The sequence below is a fragment of the Microcebus murinus genome, chromosome 12 (genome assembly GCF_040939455.1).
Source record: "Microcebus murinus isolate Inina chromosome 12, M.murinus_Inina_mat1.0, whole genome shotgun sequence".
Taxonomy (NCBI): Eukaryota; Metazoa; Chordata; class Mammalia; order Primates; family Cheirogaleidae; genus Microcebus; species Microcebus murinus.
This window is the reverse complement of record NC_134115.1, coordinates 15,505,479-15,520,777: the sequence shown is the minus strand read 5'-3', so window position 1 is coordinate 15,520,777 and position 15,299 is coordinate 15,505,479. Positions and strand designations below refer to the sequence as shown.

Below are 15,299 nucleotides of genomic sequence, written 5' to 3'. Positions count from 1 at the left end.
TTTTGAAATAAAAAAAGCTCAGAGAAGAGCTATAAATATTTAGTAATAGTAATGACAGAAGACAGAATTTAAAAATTAGTTGGCCAGAGATCCACACTAAAGGCAGCAAAGAGATTCTCTTAAAGAGATTCTTGGGAATAAAATGGAGTAGAAAAATGCAAGGAGTTAAAGAGGATTAGAGAGAAAATAATAGCGATAGCAGATAAAGGAGAGCTGAAAATACAACCATCGGGACTGGGCCACAGAGCTCCGATGTGCCACACCATGCCCCCTACCCCACCATGTCCATGGCAAATTGTCTTCCATGGAACTTGGTGGTGGGGCACACAGCTGCAGGTGAGCGGCAGGTGAGTTCGCCTGGATTTACAGCTGCTCCCCATCACTGGCATCACTGGCTGAACCACCTGGGCTCTGCCTCCATGTCCAAAATTGTCTTCCATGAAACTGATCCCTGGTGCCTAAAAGGTTGGGGACCACTGCCATAGGCTATTATGAAGCCTGATACCAAAAGGGAGAATGAGGAAAAGGCATGCACATATATGTTCCTGAAATAAAGCCTAAAGACTGAAAAGTGACATTGAGTTCTAAGAAAAATTAATACAAATGATCAATAATTAGAAATAGTATATTGTACTTCAGGGATAAATAGTCCTTTGGGCATTTGGCCTCCTCCTTCACCACCAGCAAAAACAAAACCCAACTATTAACACATGGATTTTTAAAAAAATTAGTCTTGTGCGTGGACAGAAGACAAAATATATACAAAATAAATTAGGTCACATTCAGAATCTCTTCCTTGCGAATCACCTTTTGATTCGTCAAATGAGTTTGTTTTCACATGATGTGGTCTTTATGCTGTTGAGAGCAATGGTGATGAGCATTTAATTAAGAGTGTCCCACCATTATCTCTGGAATTTTCCTCACAGACTCTGACACCCATCAGTCAAGTCTGATGCTGATGTCTTCTTGGTTGATTGAATTCCCAGTGGCTTTCAGATCTCAACTGCTTCTTGTGTGGCTCTTTGACTAAAGACTAGCTGTTTTCCAGTCTTGTCCCTGGGAATGTGTTACCGGGTTTTCACATGAATAGGTCCACAATTATGCCCCACGAAAGGTTGACTTCTTGAACGGAGACATGGATATCATACACCCTTGTGGTATATCATATTATCTCTGCAAAATAGTCACTATCCCTCCCTATGACCAGATAGTTCATTTATGGTCATTGACATACTAGTCATAGGACTTGGTTTGGGTGGTGGAACATGCCCCACATGGGGGCTGCTCCTTTAGTCTGGGTCCTGGAAATGAAGACAGGGTGGATTATGGCCAAAATTGACCATAACAAACATGTAATGTTAGTGAAAAATAAGTTCTAAGCCACTGAGGTTTTTGGGTTGTTACTGCAGCATAATTTAGCTTAAGCTGACTGATAGAACTCTCTAAGCAGACGGGATTTAAACCCCGCTTTTCATATGGTCTGTATATTCTCCTGAAGGACTCTGATTTTTGCAGGACTTCCTGAGGGTAGCCAATCAGTAGGAGATTGATGATTAGTTTTCCTTCATGTGAGATTCAAGTTCAGGCTATTTCAGGTAAGCAAGGGTGCATGCAGAGTGACCTCACCTGAGATGCATTTAAAACGAGTCCCCCGGACTACTTAGAGACTCACTTCGCACAGGGAGTGGGTGTGGGTGAGTCACAGCCCAGTTGTTGGTACCACCATTTATACCTGTATTCTAGTGAAATGCTTTGGAAATCTAAGGTCAGAAAACATCGTTGGGACAGGAAACGACACCTCACTTTGGGACACCATAGTAGTTCTTAGTAGGGAAGGGGTGGGCTGGGAAGGAACAAAGAGGAGGAAGATGGAGTTCTGAAGCATTCACTCATGTTTTTTCTTCTTTCCTTGCAATTAAAGCAGATCCCATGATGGAAGTATCAATCTGCAGACAATTCTGTGCTTAGAGTTCCACCGGAGAAGTGGCTGGACTCAAAATGTATTCCGGATCCAACTGCAGTTAAGTGTTGATGGCTTCAACAATTCGCAGCAACCCTTCAAGGAATACAGGCTGTGGTTTCCTCCTGGGATGACCTCACCGGGACCCTTGACAACAGTGCTGGTGGAAAGTAGAATGAAACAGTTAGTTGAGCCTTAGACGGCAGAAACAGTAGGTGAACAAAAGAGGAAGCATTAAAAATAGCACAGGACAGGAAGCCGACTTCCTCCCTCACATTCTGATTAAGGTGGGTTAAGGACAAAAGCACTGAGGATTTACTTTTGGCTCTCAAATTCCAGGTGTCCCAGCACTTTCTCTGTTTCCTCCAGAACAAAGAAAGCATATGACAATCCTTATAAAACACTTGCCCATTAAGGTGGGCATCCGGGATGGGGATGTCGGATTCTGCAAGTAGAAACTGTGGGTGGGTCTCTGATCCACCATGGCTCATCACCATGTTGTCAGGACAGCCTCGATCCCCTCCACGGGGAGGCGGAAAGGGGAGGGGAGCAGCTAGGGTCATGTGCTTGGTGGGCAGACAGACCTGAATTCTGTATCTCGAATGTGGTTAGAATTGCTGCACAAGTTCTTACTTTTAAATAAAGACAGAGTCAAAACTATTTTTTAAAAAGCAGATGGTGTCTTTAGGCCTGATTTTATTAACAGTACCGGAGTATAAATAAGTTATAACCAAGAATACAATACCTGCTCAATAGATCTTGGCAACAAGACATCACTTTGGTTGCATTGCTAGGTAAACTAGAGTTGAAGGCAGTCTCTAAAATGTGATGGCAGTTGATGTCCACGGGAGTGCTGGAGAGTATACCTAGAAGTGGGACAGAGCGCCATTTATTTAAGTAATCAAGGACGTCACTGAACTCTCTGTTGTTAGCGTCTCCACCACGCTGCACACACTGAACATTCCAGAGTGCTCACAGAGGCTCTGACTCTCAGCTTTCTGCAGCCGCATGTGCTGCTTATGCAGTCTGGAGACGCTGACAAGTCCCTCCCTGTCCCCCCTCCCCAAAAGCTGCCTCCTTTGGGCATCCAGGACACAGAGAACAGGGCGCAGTACCTGCGATGCAGGCTGTCATGAAGCAGGCGACGGTCCCTGCGATCAGAGCTCTCACTGCCCCTGAGGCGATGTCACGCTTTCTGGAAGGAGTTATGGATGCTGGAAAGCACAGAAGGAGGTATGTGAGATTAACGTTGAGGGTAGTGATTAGACATCAAATTTCCAGTCTCTCAAAATTGTCCTAGGGCTGGGGTCTCAGGTCATCTGACACCCCCACTCCCTCCCTTTTTAACTTAGCTAAGCAAGGTTCAAGAGCTTCGTGATGCACTCTACATCCAGAGAAGTTCTCTGGATGGTGTGAGAAGAAGGGAAGAGGTTTGTCCACCAAAAGGCTCAGAGGTTTCCATTCTCCACAGAAAAATCAAGCCCTAAGTCCTAATGGATTGTAAGGAGGGATCAGCTAAGGAGATGGTCTGCAACTCAACTGCCACCATCTACTTCTACTTCCATGGCAGACGTCACTAATGAATCACAGCACATTTCCACTGAACTTCCATTGGCACTCAGAATCCTTTTCCAGGTGGCCATTGAATTACAAATCTACTGGCATTGGCAGGCAAGGTGAAGCCTGTGTGTCACCCTTGGGTAGGAAGAAGCAGTTGTACATTTGAGAAAATTCTTCCTGAGGTTAGCTTGGGTGTACAAAGGAAAACCTCTACAAAGAGCAGAGATTAAAAACCTATTTTTAATCTCTGCTCTTTGTAGAGCAGAGATTAAAAATAGACCCCCAGCGATTTACTACTGTTGCAGGGTTTTATTTCCCCCTGACATGAATAACATTACAAAGCAAGATGGAGATCCCAAGCATGTTTTTGTCACAGTATGGTTAAGTCACATCTGTTGTTGAATATTCTTTTCACTTACTGAGTCCGCCGATCACTATTCCTAGGGAACCGATATTGGCAAAGCCACAGAGAGCATATGTGGCGATTATCTCAGAACGAATCTGTAAGCAAGCACAAACACATATGTGTACACCATCTGACCCAGCTTAATACATCCAACTGGGCTTCATCTTGACTGCAGAATCAATATTGACAAATAAATGCACAGTACATTGTGTCAAATTCCCACTGCTTTTTAGACTCCTTTTATCATCTCCCTGAAAATTTTAAGAGAGAGCGGAAAGGGGATATACGGATTCGGAGACTCAACAAAGGGTTTGAGATTGGTAGCCTTGGCTTCTGCAAATGTAATTTCCTGCTCAATGATAACTTTTAATACTCCATATGACCCAACTACCTGCTATTATGTGCCAGGTACAGTACTATTAATAGTTGCTGGAGATACTAATTGGTCCCAGAAAATATTCACATTACATTTAATTGACAAAGGACTTATTCAGAATATCTGAAGAACTGTTATATCTTGATAATAAGAAGGCAAACACTCAAGGAAAAATGGATAAAGAGATTTAGATCCTTCAGAAAATATATGCAAATGGACAACAGACACATGAAAAGATATTCAGCATCATTAATCACCAGGGAAATGCAAATTAAAACCCCAATGAGTTACTACTATATATCCACTGAAATGGCTAAAATTTAAAAAGACCAGCAATAGTAAGTGTTGACAAGGACATAAAGGAACTAGACCTTTTATACGTTGCAGGTAGGAAACTGAAAGCTTGTTTGTAAAACAGTATGGCAGTTTTTTTTTTATCAAGTTAACATGCATTGTCTGTATGACCCAGCAATTTTTCTAGAAGAAATAAAAACACATGCCCACAGAAAGATTGTGCATGAATAATAACAGCTTTATTCATAATAGCCTCTTGCTGGAAGCAAACCAAGTGTCCTTCAATAGGCAAATGGATAAACAAATTGTGGATATCCATAAAAAAGAATACTGCTTTGCAATAAAAAGGAAAATAATACATGCAACATGAATGCTGAGTCCATTTATATGAAGTTCTGGAAAATGCAAAAGTAATTTACAGCGCAAGGAAGATTATTGTTGCCTGGGACTAGATCTTTGGAGATGAGAAGGGGGCTGACTACAAATGGCCGTGAGGGAAATTTTTTAGATGTGATGGTAATGTTCTATGTCTTAATTGTAGTCATGATTACACAGGTGACACCAAAAATGGACCCTTTATTTGGTATATAAATTATAACTCGGGATATAATGCAAAGGTAATTAAGTTAGTAAAAAGGAAATTCTCTCCCAGTTCCATAGCAGCAAAGAGTAAAAAAAAAATAAAAGAAAAGAAAAAGAAAATTCTCCAATATCACAGGGGCTTCCTACAGCCTGGCCATGGTGTGCGCCCGCCTTCTTCCTCCATGGCCCGGCTCTGACCGCCCTGTGAGGGTGTCAGGATGCCTGCTTCGAAGTGGAAAAATGAACAGCCCTTTCAAAGGGCAGGGAGAAGATGGAAGGGGAATTTGTGAAAGCATGCACACGGCCCTCTGGCTCAAGAGGGGCTGCTTAGGCCAGATAATTCTTTCTCGGTTGAGGGACTGACTGTAGAAGATGGGAAGATTCAGTCCACTCTGATGCTCGCTAAAGGCACACCCAATCTGGCAACGGGGTAATTGGCTCTATGAACCAGTGTCAATGACCCCTTTATGTTTTTTATAATCTCTCCCTCTCGTGATTTAGATTCTTGATGACCAGAACCCTGTAACTTTTAATTAACTACTTGATCTTTTGAGTTTTTCCCAAAAGCGGTGCAATTTCTACAAGACAAAGAAGTTGACATCGCGAAGGCTCCGGAAGCCTCCTGATGCTGAGACTCACCCTCCTCACTCACCTGCACCAATGCAGGTAGCCCCTTGTTAATTTCAACACAATCTGCCCCAATGCATGTAGCCCCTCCTTAAAAGCCCCCACCCTCTGTTAGGGAGATGATTTGAGGCTGCTTCCTCCATTCTCCTGGATGATGTCATTAGCATTAAAAATTTCTTTCTGCCTTGGTAATCCTTGTTGTCTCAGTAATTGGCTTTCTGTATGGCAAATAACTAGACCTAGGTCAGACCCCTTTGGGGTTCAGTAACCAAGGTACCCATGCAATTGAGGCAATAATTTTCTTTTCCAATATCCTAAAAATTCTATGATTAGTTTCAAGGAACATACCAAGCAAATGCTACACACAAAAGTAGCAGCATCTTTTTTTTCTTTCACTAATGGGATTTTTGAAAGCTCACATTCAAGACTCAAGTGGTCACGGTAAGTTTTTTGTTGATTCTAAGGCCCCTCTTCTCTCTCATGGTTTCTGAGAACTCCTTTGTTGATGTTTTCAATCAGTGTGCATATAGCAGGCAGGAAAAAATGTCAAGTATTTGTGCAGTTCATCGTTCCGGGAAAAGCTGTCCTCTTCCCACACTTTCTAGTGCTTTTCATTTAGTTCAGCTGGCTTCAAAAACAGGCATGCTAATTACAAGATTGCAGGAGAGAGGTGGCATAAAGGGCCTGAGCTTCTCCTTTTCCCTTTCTGGGGCTCTGCGGTAAGGGAACATACAGATGTGGCCATGATTAATTTTATAAGAGAAGGGAAAGGAGGCAGGGATGATTCACTTTGCTTTTGCCCACAAATGTGCAAGAGTATATGATGGAAAAAGACGCAGTCCACTAGGAAAACATTAATAATGCACCCTACAGAGAGCTCTCCTTGCATAAAAGCAAAGATGCCTTAAGTGTACAGGCCTGGTCACTGTATAGCACTACCTTTAATTGTTAAACATTGGTAACAGTGTTCATCAGCAAGGGGCTGGTTAAGATGGATTACCATGTGCTATACAAGAGGGTGCTGTGTCACAGGCACTGATATGGAAAAGTATCTGAGACCTGTTACTATATGCAAAGGGCAAGATGAAAAACAGTGCACATAATATGCTTCAGGGAGAAGAGCTGGGTGGAAGAAAAATAAGGAGGGTGACTTACTTTTTATTTTATGCCTTTTAATAAAGAGAAGATGTGGGATAAAGGGCTCATTCTAGGTACATGGGTGCTATCTAGAATTCTGCCTCTTATTTTATTTAGATGGAAGTCGGTGTAGACCTAATTCAATGGATATCCCTGGAGTCTCACTCATGGACCCATATTGTGTGGCACTGTTTCCAGGGCACTGTTGGGACACCCTCCCCCATTTGTAGATTGGTAAGCAGAAATTTCTGGGACTCATCTGCATTTTGTTGGTTGGAAATCAGAAATTTAGAGAAACAAAATGCTTTTCCCATCATGACTCAACAATGGTAGAGGCCATTGAGCTCTTCCTTCCAAATGTCCTTTCTGTGCCTGCTTCAGTTGGGCTCACCCCCAAGCCCAAATCAGCTCCACTGTTCTGTCTCTACCCTCTTACTAACCTTCCCACAAAACTGCTTAGCACTGCCAGAATCAAGAGCTGGCTCTGCTCATTAACAAAACTATTCTCCCCGGGCAACTGGCAGTTGGGGATAGAAAACATTTCACTTAATTTAGCCTATTGTTTACTTTTGGCGGGGAAACAAACTGGTTTTGGTGGCATCTAAACAATGAGGATAATTGGCTGAGCTCCACTGTGAGGTTAGTTGAAGAATGAACATGTAAGAGAAGGGAAATCTACAGAGCCCAAGTTCATATCAGATGTGTGGGTCAAAATGCCCCTGACTGTAAAGTACAAATCAAGCCTCCCTCTTCTGGAGCTGGCTGTTACATCTGTGTGCCTTGTGGGCGTGAATCTGCCTGTCCGGTCTCTGGGAGGTGGGGAGGGGTGGCGACGCTGTTCAGGGGTGAGCAGTCTCAGTACCTTAGGAAGTGTGCTGTTTCTCCCCTTTCCTTTTAAAACCAACCACATGGCCGGGCGCAGTGGCTCACGCCTGTAATCCTAGCACTCTGGGAGGCCGAGGCGGGCATCGCTCAAGGTCAGGAGTTAGAAACCAGTCTGAGCAAGAGCGAGACCCCGTCTCTACTAAAGAAAGAGAGAAATTAATTGGCCAACTAAAAATATATAGAAAAAAAAATTAGCCGGGCATGGTGGTGCATGCCTGTAGTTCCAGCAACTTGGGAGGCTGAGGCAGAAGGATTGCTTGAGGCTAGGAATCTGAGGTTGCTGTAAGCTAGGCTGATGTCACAGCACTCTAACCTGGGAAACACAGTGAGATTCTGTCTCAAAAAAAAAAAAAAATATGCCTGGGACATTAATAGCAAATGGGTTGTTTCAGTGAGTAATGGTGGTGGTCAGGAATGTTCACCATTTTCCTAAGAGTTTCCATGTTCTGTTCTTCAGGGAAAAAAGGTTGGAGACTCAACTGCAAACATGGCCTCCCTGAGTTCCTCCTCCCACCAAAACCCAGGCAGAGGTTGAGGCTTTCCTGGCAGGCTACTGACCTGAAGTGCTGATGTGGAGAAAAATCTAACCTGCCATTCTGCTTCTGTAAACTCCGCTCGCTCAACCCTACCCCCTCCCCTCGCTGGCGCCACTCTGTAACTCCCCAGCCGTTAGTCCTTGGAAATTACTGACCAAGATTAGAAGTTCCCGACATTAGCTAATGTGGTACATGTTTGTGCAAGGTCAAAGCCCATGAAACTTTCCCCCCATCCTGTGACCCCTAGCCACCTGCGTGTGGTTTCTGTCTATAAAAATCCTAAGGAAAAAAGGGCTGGTGTGACAGCTTCACTGTACGCCCCTGCGCGCGCTGGTAAATGAATCCACCTCATGCTATTGCATCAAGTCTCTGGACTCTGAGTTTTTTTTGAGCGGTCGTCTCTCCCCCACACGGGCTGTACATTTCTGCGGCCCAACACTGACATAAGTATGGGTGCTTGTCTCAAGGTTTTGGGATCATAGACTGTGAGCTTTTCTTTCCCTCACCCCCTTGGAGAGTAGTGATGGTGTCTTATTACCAGTTGAGGATGTCCAGGAACCATGTAGCGTTTGGGCAGTTCCTCAGAGCTCATAGAACGCCTTAAGCTGGGAGGAAGAGGCCGTTATGATCGCTGGACTCTCAGCCCTACGCAGGCAGGGGACCTGAGGCCTGTTTAGTGCTGTGGCCTGTGTACCCAACGCTGCACGTAGAAGGCATTCGATGAATATCTGTAGACTGATTCCTGTCCCAGCTCCTGTGACTCTGGGGCTGTTGTGCCCACAGTCCTCCAAAGTTATCACAGTGATAAGGATCGGCTGTGTTTCTCTCCACACACACACAATGATTAACTACAAGTCACGAGGTGCTACGTACATTACGAACTCCATGAGAGGATGGATTTTTGGTTTGTTTTGTTCTGACATATCCCAGGAACCTGGCACAGTGCCCAACACACAGCAGCAGCACACGTAATCAACAAATGCACGTATGTGATGCAGTGCACTGAGAAATCAAAATATTTACTCACCGACATGTATTGCTGCACACCATTCACAAATCTGGGTCCAGCCTCTTTCCTCAAATCGATCAATTTTGAGAGGTGCTCATACGCCACAAATTCATTGAAGAATGTCTTGTATCCTATGAGTTTGGCAACCATAAAGCTGTCCTGCCAGTCCACTCCCATCATGAAGGAGAAGGGCATGAAGATGTAGGAGCATATTAACTACAAAACACAAAATATTAACAGATTCTTGGTTAGATTAATGATTTGTTTCTAATTCTGCCTCATCCTCAGGAGTGTCTCTGCCCCGTTTGCCTCCTTTAGGCCCAGAAATCCCTTCACCTCCTCTTGCCCATCCTTATCCAGCGGGGCTCAAGGCTGGAATTGGGTCATTTGAAGTAACCTGTTTTCGTGGGGACAGGGTCAGGGGAGAATGACTATCTGCTGGGGAAGGGAGGTGATAGAGGCAGAGAAAGGGGGAGGGGAAGATGGGGGACGGGTGAGAAGCTTCTACAATGTATGAGAGTCCACACTGCAGGTAGCCCAGGAAGGCTGCTCACAAATTATTATTATTATTTTTTTAAACCAAAGATAGATGTAAAGAAAACAGAGGGGCACAATGTGGTAGCAGTATACCTCAAAACTTAGCTGCGGGTAGTCAAACATGTTTCCAAACCAGGACAGGGCTGAGTTCACAAAAGACAACAGGGCCAGGAAGGCAATCAGATTCACAGCGATGTTTGCCACCAGAGGGATGGACGAGGACGCTCCCTGTGTCGCAGCTTCTAGGAGATTCCTTGAATCACTTCGCCAAAAAAATAGTGATTCCAGAATTACCAAGGAGTTGTCAGAGCAAGCCTGTACATCCATCACCTCATTTAAGAACTGGAACATCTCGTCTCCGGCACTTGTGAATCCCCCTTGTGCTCCTCCCTGGTCTCCTCCCCTCTAACCTCAGAGGTGCCTCCCTAAAATACGTTTATCATTCTCTTTCTTTACAGTCTTCCTAAACGTCTGTATCCGTAAGTAATGTATTATGTCAATCTCACATTTGCTAACTTCGTAAGTGGAATTCTTACGAATTATTTGGCAGCTGCTTTTTTAGTCATGGTTGACTCCATCTACATACAAGTTGTGAGTGAGTCTCAGACACATGGTTCATCAATTATGTTATTTAAATACTTCTGAACACCCTAAATCCTTTGGTCTTTTTTTTACCTCTTATTTCTTTCTTTTTCACAGAAAAGGGGGGCAAAAGAGGAACCTCCACAATTGGTCATCCTTTGGCTTTGCAACCCTCTCAAACCAAGGCTCAGAGACCGCTAAGCTATAATTACACTAAATTGCAGCTTTACAATGAACAGATAAGGAAATATATACACATTCAGGTATTTAGAGAGGTTTTCCTCAACTGTTGAAACAAGATTTTTTTTTTTTTGGTGAAGTTTAAATAGTCATAGTGAAATTCATTTACTACCATAATTCACTGGTCTCTCCGGTTATCAAATTTTTGCTGTACTTGGGATTTGGACTTCCCCGTCCTCAACTTGTGTAGTCATTAATTAATGTGTCCCACTTACCCATTTTCCATTTTCATGGCATTCTTGAGGGTTATTTTAGGTTTTTCTGTCTCAGGCCAAAAGAGTTTGGCAGCCGCCAGCGACGCCGGCGCGGACATAACCGAGGCCGTCAGCAAGTGGGCGGACGGAATCTGCAATTTCAGAAGCGGCAAACCGAAGGGTTAGCTTTCCTCCTCGGTTCAGAGAAATGGCCCGAGAGACTTACAAGGGGAAAGATGGGGCAGGCGCCGACTGCGTGCCAGAAAGCAATATTTCTTTGGAGATTCGGAAGAGCAACTCTAGCTCCGTGAGCAAAGTCGCGGCATCCCCTAGAGAGCCGGAGGGACGAGGAAGGCATTTGTGTTAACTGACCACATCCTCGGGGAAGACTCACAAAACCAAAATCCGATCCTCGGTAAAAAGCCTGAAGACGATTCCTCAACCTCTCTGTTGTCCTATCGAACATTCCCATAGTCCCTAAAGCCCAAAGGTCACTCGAATTTAGACAGGGGAGGGAAAGGACTTAGGGTCCACGAGCAGGCATGGACAGACCCCTCTCTCCACCCTCCCTCGGCTCTCTTGATCGCCTTTGTCTTTACACAATATGCATGGATCTGGAGTCTTTCTAATCTAGGAACTGTTTCCATCTTCCTCATTGCAAGTCCCCTCTTTCCCCTTCTCACCCCCCTTACATTATTTCTGGGTTCTCTTCCCTATGCTTTCAGAATTCCAGTATCAGTCCCTCTCTCCACATTTCCATCCCGCCTAGCACTCTTTCCAAGGCAGCAGCCTGCAGTGGGGGCAGAGCGAGCTATCTGGGGGTCCACTCAAACTGCTTTGTTCTAGGTATCCTCTGCCCCTTTCTTCTTCCCTCTTCCTACTAATTGGCTCTCCAAGGCCTGGAGGAAGATCTGGAATGAAGGTCTCTTCTCTTGTAAGAAATCCTGGTCTCCTGACTCCCACAGTGTTGACTGTGTTATTGCACTTCTCCACTGGGCTTTGTATCCATGTGTGGCTTGTAAGCTCCATGTCTAGGGGCACATGCACCAGTTACCAGAACATTCTCCAGCCCTGCACCACAGACCAGCTCTCAATCTTGGCCGTACATTAGAATCTGACAAGTCTTAAAAAAAATATATATTAATGTCTGGGTCTTGTCTCAAGAAATTCTGGTTTAATTACTCAGAGGTATGGGCCTGAGCATTAGAGAATTTGAAAGCTCCTAGGAAATTCTAACATGCAGCAGTCTGAGAACTATTGCTCTAGACAAGGGGGTCAGAAAACTTGTCCTGTAAAGGGCCAGAGAGTAAATATATTTGGCTTTGAGGGCCAAAGCTCCTCAACTCTGTAGCATGAAAGCTGTCTTAGACAAATGAATAGGAGTCACTGGTTTCCAGTAAAACTTTATCTGCAGAAACAGGGCAATCTGAATTTGTATGATTACATTTTGCTATTTTTATTCTGTAAATATAGGTGGCATATTTACACATTTAGGTGGCAGGATTTGAAGCCACAAGCTCCAAGGGGTCCCTGCATTCAAATGCTGAAGCAACAGTGACCAACTTTTGCCACACAGGAAAAAGGACACTCTCTCGACCTCCTCCTTCACCGTCAATGGGAAGAAGGTGTGGGGTTGGGGGAGACATAACAATAGCGAAGAAAGCGAAGGGAAGAAAGAAAGGGAGCCTGAATTTTCCATGAGTTAATTCTAAAACCTTCTTACCCCAAAAGAGATGTATGCGCCTAAGACGCTTCCAGCGATTGTAGAGAAGCCGGCTGTCATGATGGCGTGGAGTTCGGACCTGGTGACATGTGGCAGATATGGTCGAACCAGCAGCGGAGACTCTGTCTGGAGACAAAGAAGGGTGACTAGATCAAACGTCCCTTTTTAAATTTTATGCCAGTCTACCCAAAATTTTATGCTCATGCTGGGTGTGGTGGCCCACGCCTGTAATGCCAGCACTTTGGGAGGCTGGGGCAGGAGGATCACTTGAGCCCAGGAGTCTGAGGTTACGGTGAGCTGTGATGATGCCACTGCACTTTAGCCTGAGTAGGGAGGGAGATGCCATCTCAAAACATTTCTACTTTGTATTCTTCCGAGGCAGCGTTTCTAAGAGTGAACCTCAACCGCAGACCAGCCCTATCAGCATCACCTGGGAACTTGTTAGAAATGCAAATTCTCCATTGACTAAATTCGAAACCCTGCAGGTCCAGGGCCAGCAATCTTGTAGTGGAACAAGCCTTCCAGGTGATTCTGATGCATGCTCACGTTTGACAAGGCTGTACTATCGATGTCTGTGCCATTTGAACTCTAGGTTACCGTGCATCTACGGGCATGTGCAAATTTTGCAAAATTTTCGAGGCTAGTAATATAAGGCCACCCAGCCTAGGAGTGGACTCTATGATGACCCAGTACACTTTTCTAAGGGCTGGCCAAGGGACTGTGCACAGTGGCCTGGCCTTGTGGTCTGCTGATAACTAAGCCACTGTGACCTCGCATCTTCCAACTTCACCTTAACCCTATTTCCTGATACTTCAGGGAAACAGAGATACAAGTATTAAAAAAAAAAAAAAAGAAAAAGAAAAATACCAGCAAAAACAAGGACAGGCCCTATTGTCATTAAGAAGCAGGGATGCTTCTCTAATGAGTGAACAGGAACCAAACAGAGGGCATTTGTAAAGGCTGGCATCCTGCGAAGGAGTGCACGCGGCCTCCGTAAAAAAATAGCTGTGCTTTCCGCGTATTAAGAGTCAAACTGAGTAGCACGGACGTTTGTACGCAATTTGCAATTTTCTCCTCGTTATTTCTAATTGTTCTGTAAGATTGAACGTATTGAGCCTCAATTTATACACTACTCAGGAACCCAGTGCAGGAGCCCTCTTAGCCTGCAGGTAGGAGCAATCAACTCACGATGGTGCTGTAATTATTCCCTAGAGGTTTTATGACTGTAATTATAATAATTTTAACTCCTGCGGAAGAAGTATGTGTCCCCACTCTTAAGACTATGCTCGGGGCTAGCGAGCCGGGCTTAGCAACCAGATGGCTCAGCCTGCCTGGAGCAGTTGCGAGCCTGGGATTTGGGGCCATGTTTTTCTGGGTGACTTGATTTTTTTGCTTCAAATCCAATTTCCCTGGGCAGCGGTGGTGGCAAGCATTCACACTTGGTTTCCTGGGTGTGTGGTGCCATTCCGCCTGCAGCTGCGTATCCCCAGAGATGAGTAGCTTATCACCATGTCTTTCTTATTTCCCCCTGTGCAATGCTGCTAGTTTGAGAGACAACCTGGGGCATCCCATTTCTTTACTTAAGTGAACTTTGGGCTAATGAGTCTTTATCCATGTGGTGGATCAGGAAGGCGAAAATTGTAGCCTAAAATCTAATCTTCGATGAGGAAGAAAAAGCTAAAAGCATTTTCCCTCAGGCTCAGCAAGGACAGGCTGTTGGCCAGTCCAGACAAGCTGAAAATGAGCCCAGCCCAAGTATTTGCACAGCTGCTTGGCGGGAAGCCCCTCTCCGTCGCCTTCCCTGCCACAGGCGTGACAGTGCCGGCTGGGAGGCGGCCTGTTACACGTTTGCAGCTTCGAGAGAGCGAAGTCCATTCAAGCGGAAGAGTGACTAGCCTCTGAAGAGCTGCCCAGAGAGAGACGTCAACACTCACTAAACGCAGCAAAGATTTGTTAAGAATCTATATATGAGAAGCCCTGTGCTTTAATCAAATGACACAACCCTCGTTACTCTTCATGAACTTTCAAGAACCCAATTCCGCAGCGGCGTGCCCAGACTCTTGGATGGGATTTCTCCCCACCCCACATCTACTCTAAAAGAAATAACAAAGGAATATTTTCTTATGTGGCTTTTTTTTTTTTTTTGGAAAGAGACTATCCATGTCAGAAGATGTTTTATCGTGTGTTTTGATGTTACAACTTACTTGTCCAACAAACACATTGCCAGCAGCAACTACAGATTCAATAGGAGATGACCCCATGGTAACTAGCATTGACCATCCAATCTAAAAGGAAAAAAAGGACAAAGTCAGCGAGCAACTCTTCATATACACAAAGCTTCAAAGTAGGGATAAGAATCTTTACATTGGAGTCGAAACGCTGAGGTCTTCCAAGCCCTGTTGGCAGCCTGGAGATGGTGCCCAGAGCACGGGCCCATAGAGCAGGCCAATCAGATCCTGTTTCCGGGGCAAGTCTGAGTCACTGGGTATACTTTGAACACTATACAAATGACAGTGGCACCCACCTGAGGATGGGAGACTTCCTGCTACATTCTGTCTCTCTTTTTGGCTTAGACATGAGTGCAGTATTCTGAATGTTTAAACCTACAATCAGAAAATTATGGGCCCTGGAGCTCTTGCTGTAATGCTGGC

The 15,299-nt window shown here is 44.7% G+C and overlaps 1 protein-coding gene across 1 annotated transcript in view; it reads right to left on the bottom strand.

Annotated features, from left to right (window-relative positions):
- Window positions 1-1,993: 1,993 nt before the first annotated feature.
- SLC28A3 (solute carrier family 28 member 3) overlaps window positions 1,994-15,299 on the bottom strand; it is a 52,676-nt gene continuing 39,370 nt past the window's right edge. The window contains exons 10-18 of the mRNA XM_012779806.2: window positions 14,853-14,933; window positions 12,649-12,774; window positions 10,947-11,077; window positions 10,003-10,171; window positions 9,391-9,588; window positions 3,940-4,021; window positions 3,076-3,174; window positions 2,706-2,826; window positions 1,994-2,120 (exon numbers count right to left, since the gene is read on the bottom strand). Coding sequence (XP_012635260.2) covers window positions 1,994-2,120; window positions 2,706-2,826; window positions 3,076-3,174; window positions 3,940-4,021; window positions 9,391-9,588; window positions 10,003-10,171; window positions 10,947-11,077; window positions 12,649-12,774; window positions 14,853-14,933 — 1,134 coding nt within the window. The remainder of the gene's footprint in view (window positions 2,121-2,705; window positions 2,827-3,075; window positions 3,175-3,939; window positions 4,022-9,390; window positions 9,589-10,002; window positions 10,172-10,946; window positions 11,078-12,648; window positions 12,775-14,852; window positions 14,934-15,299) is intronic.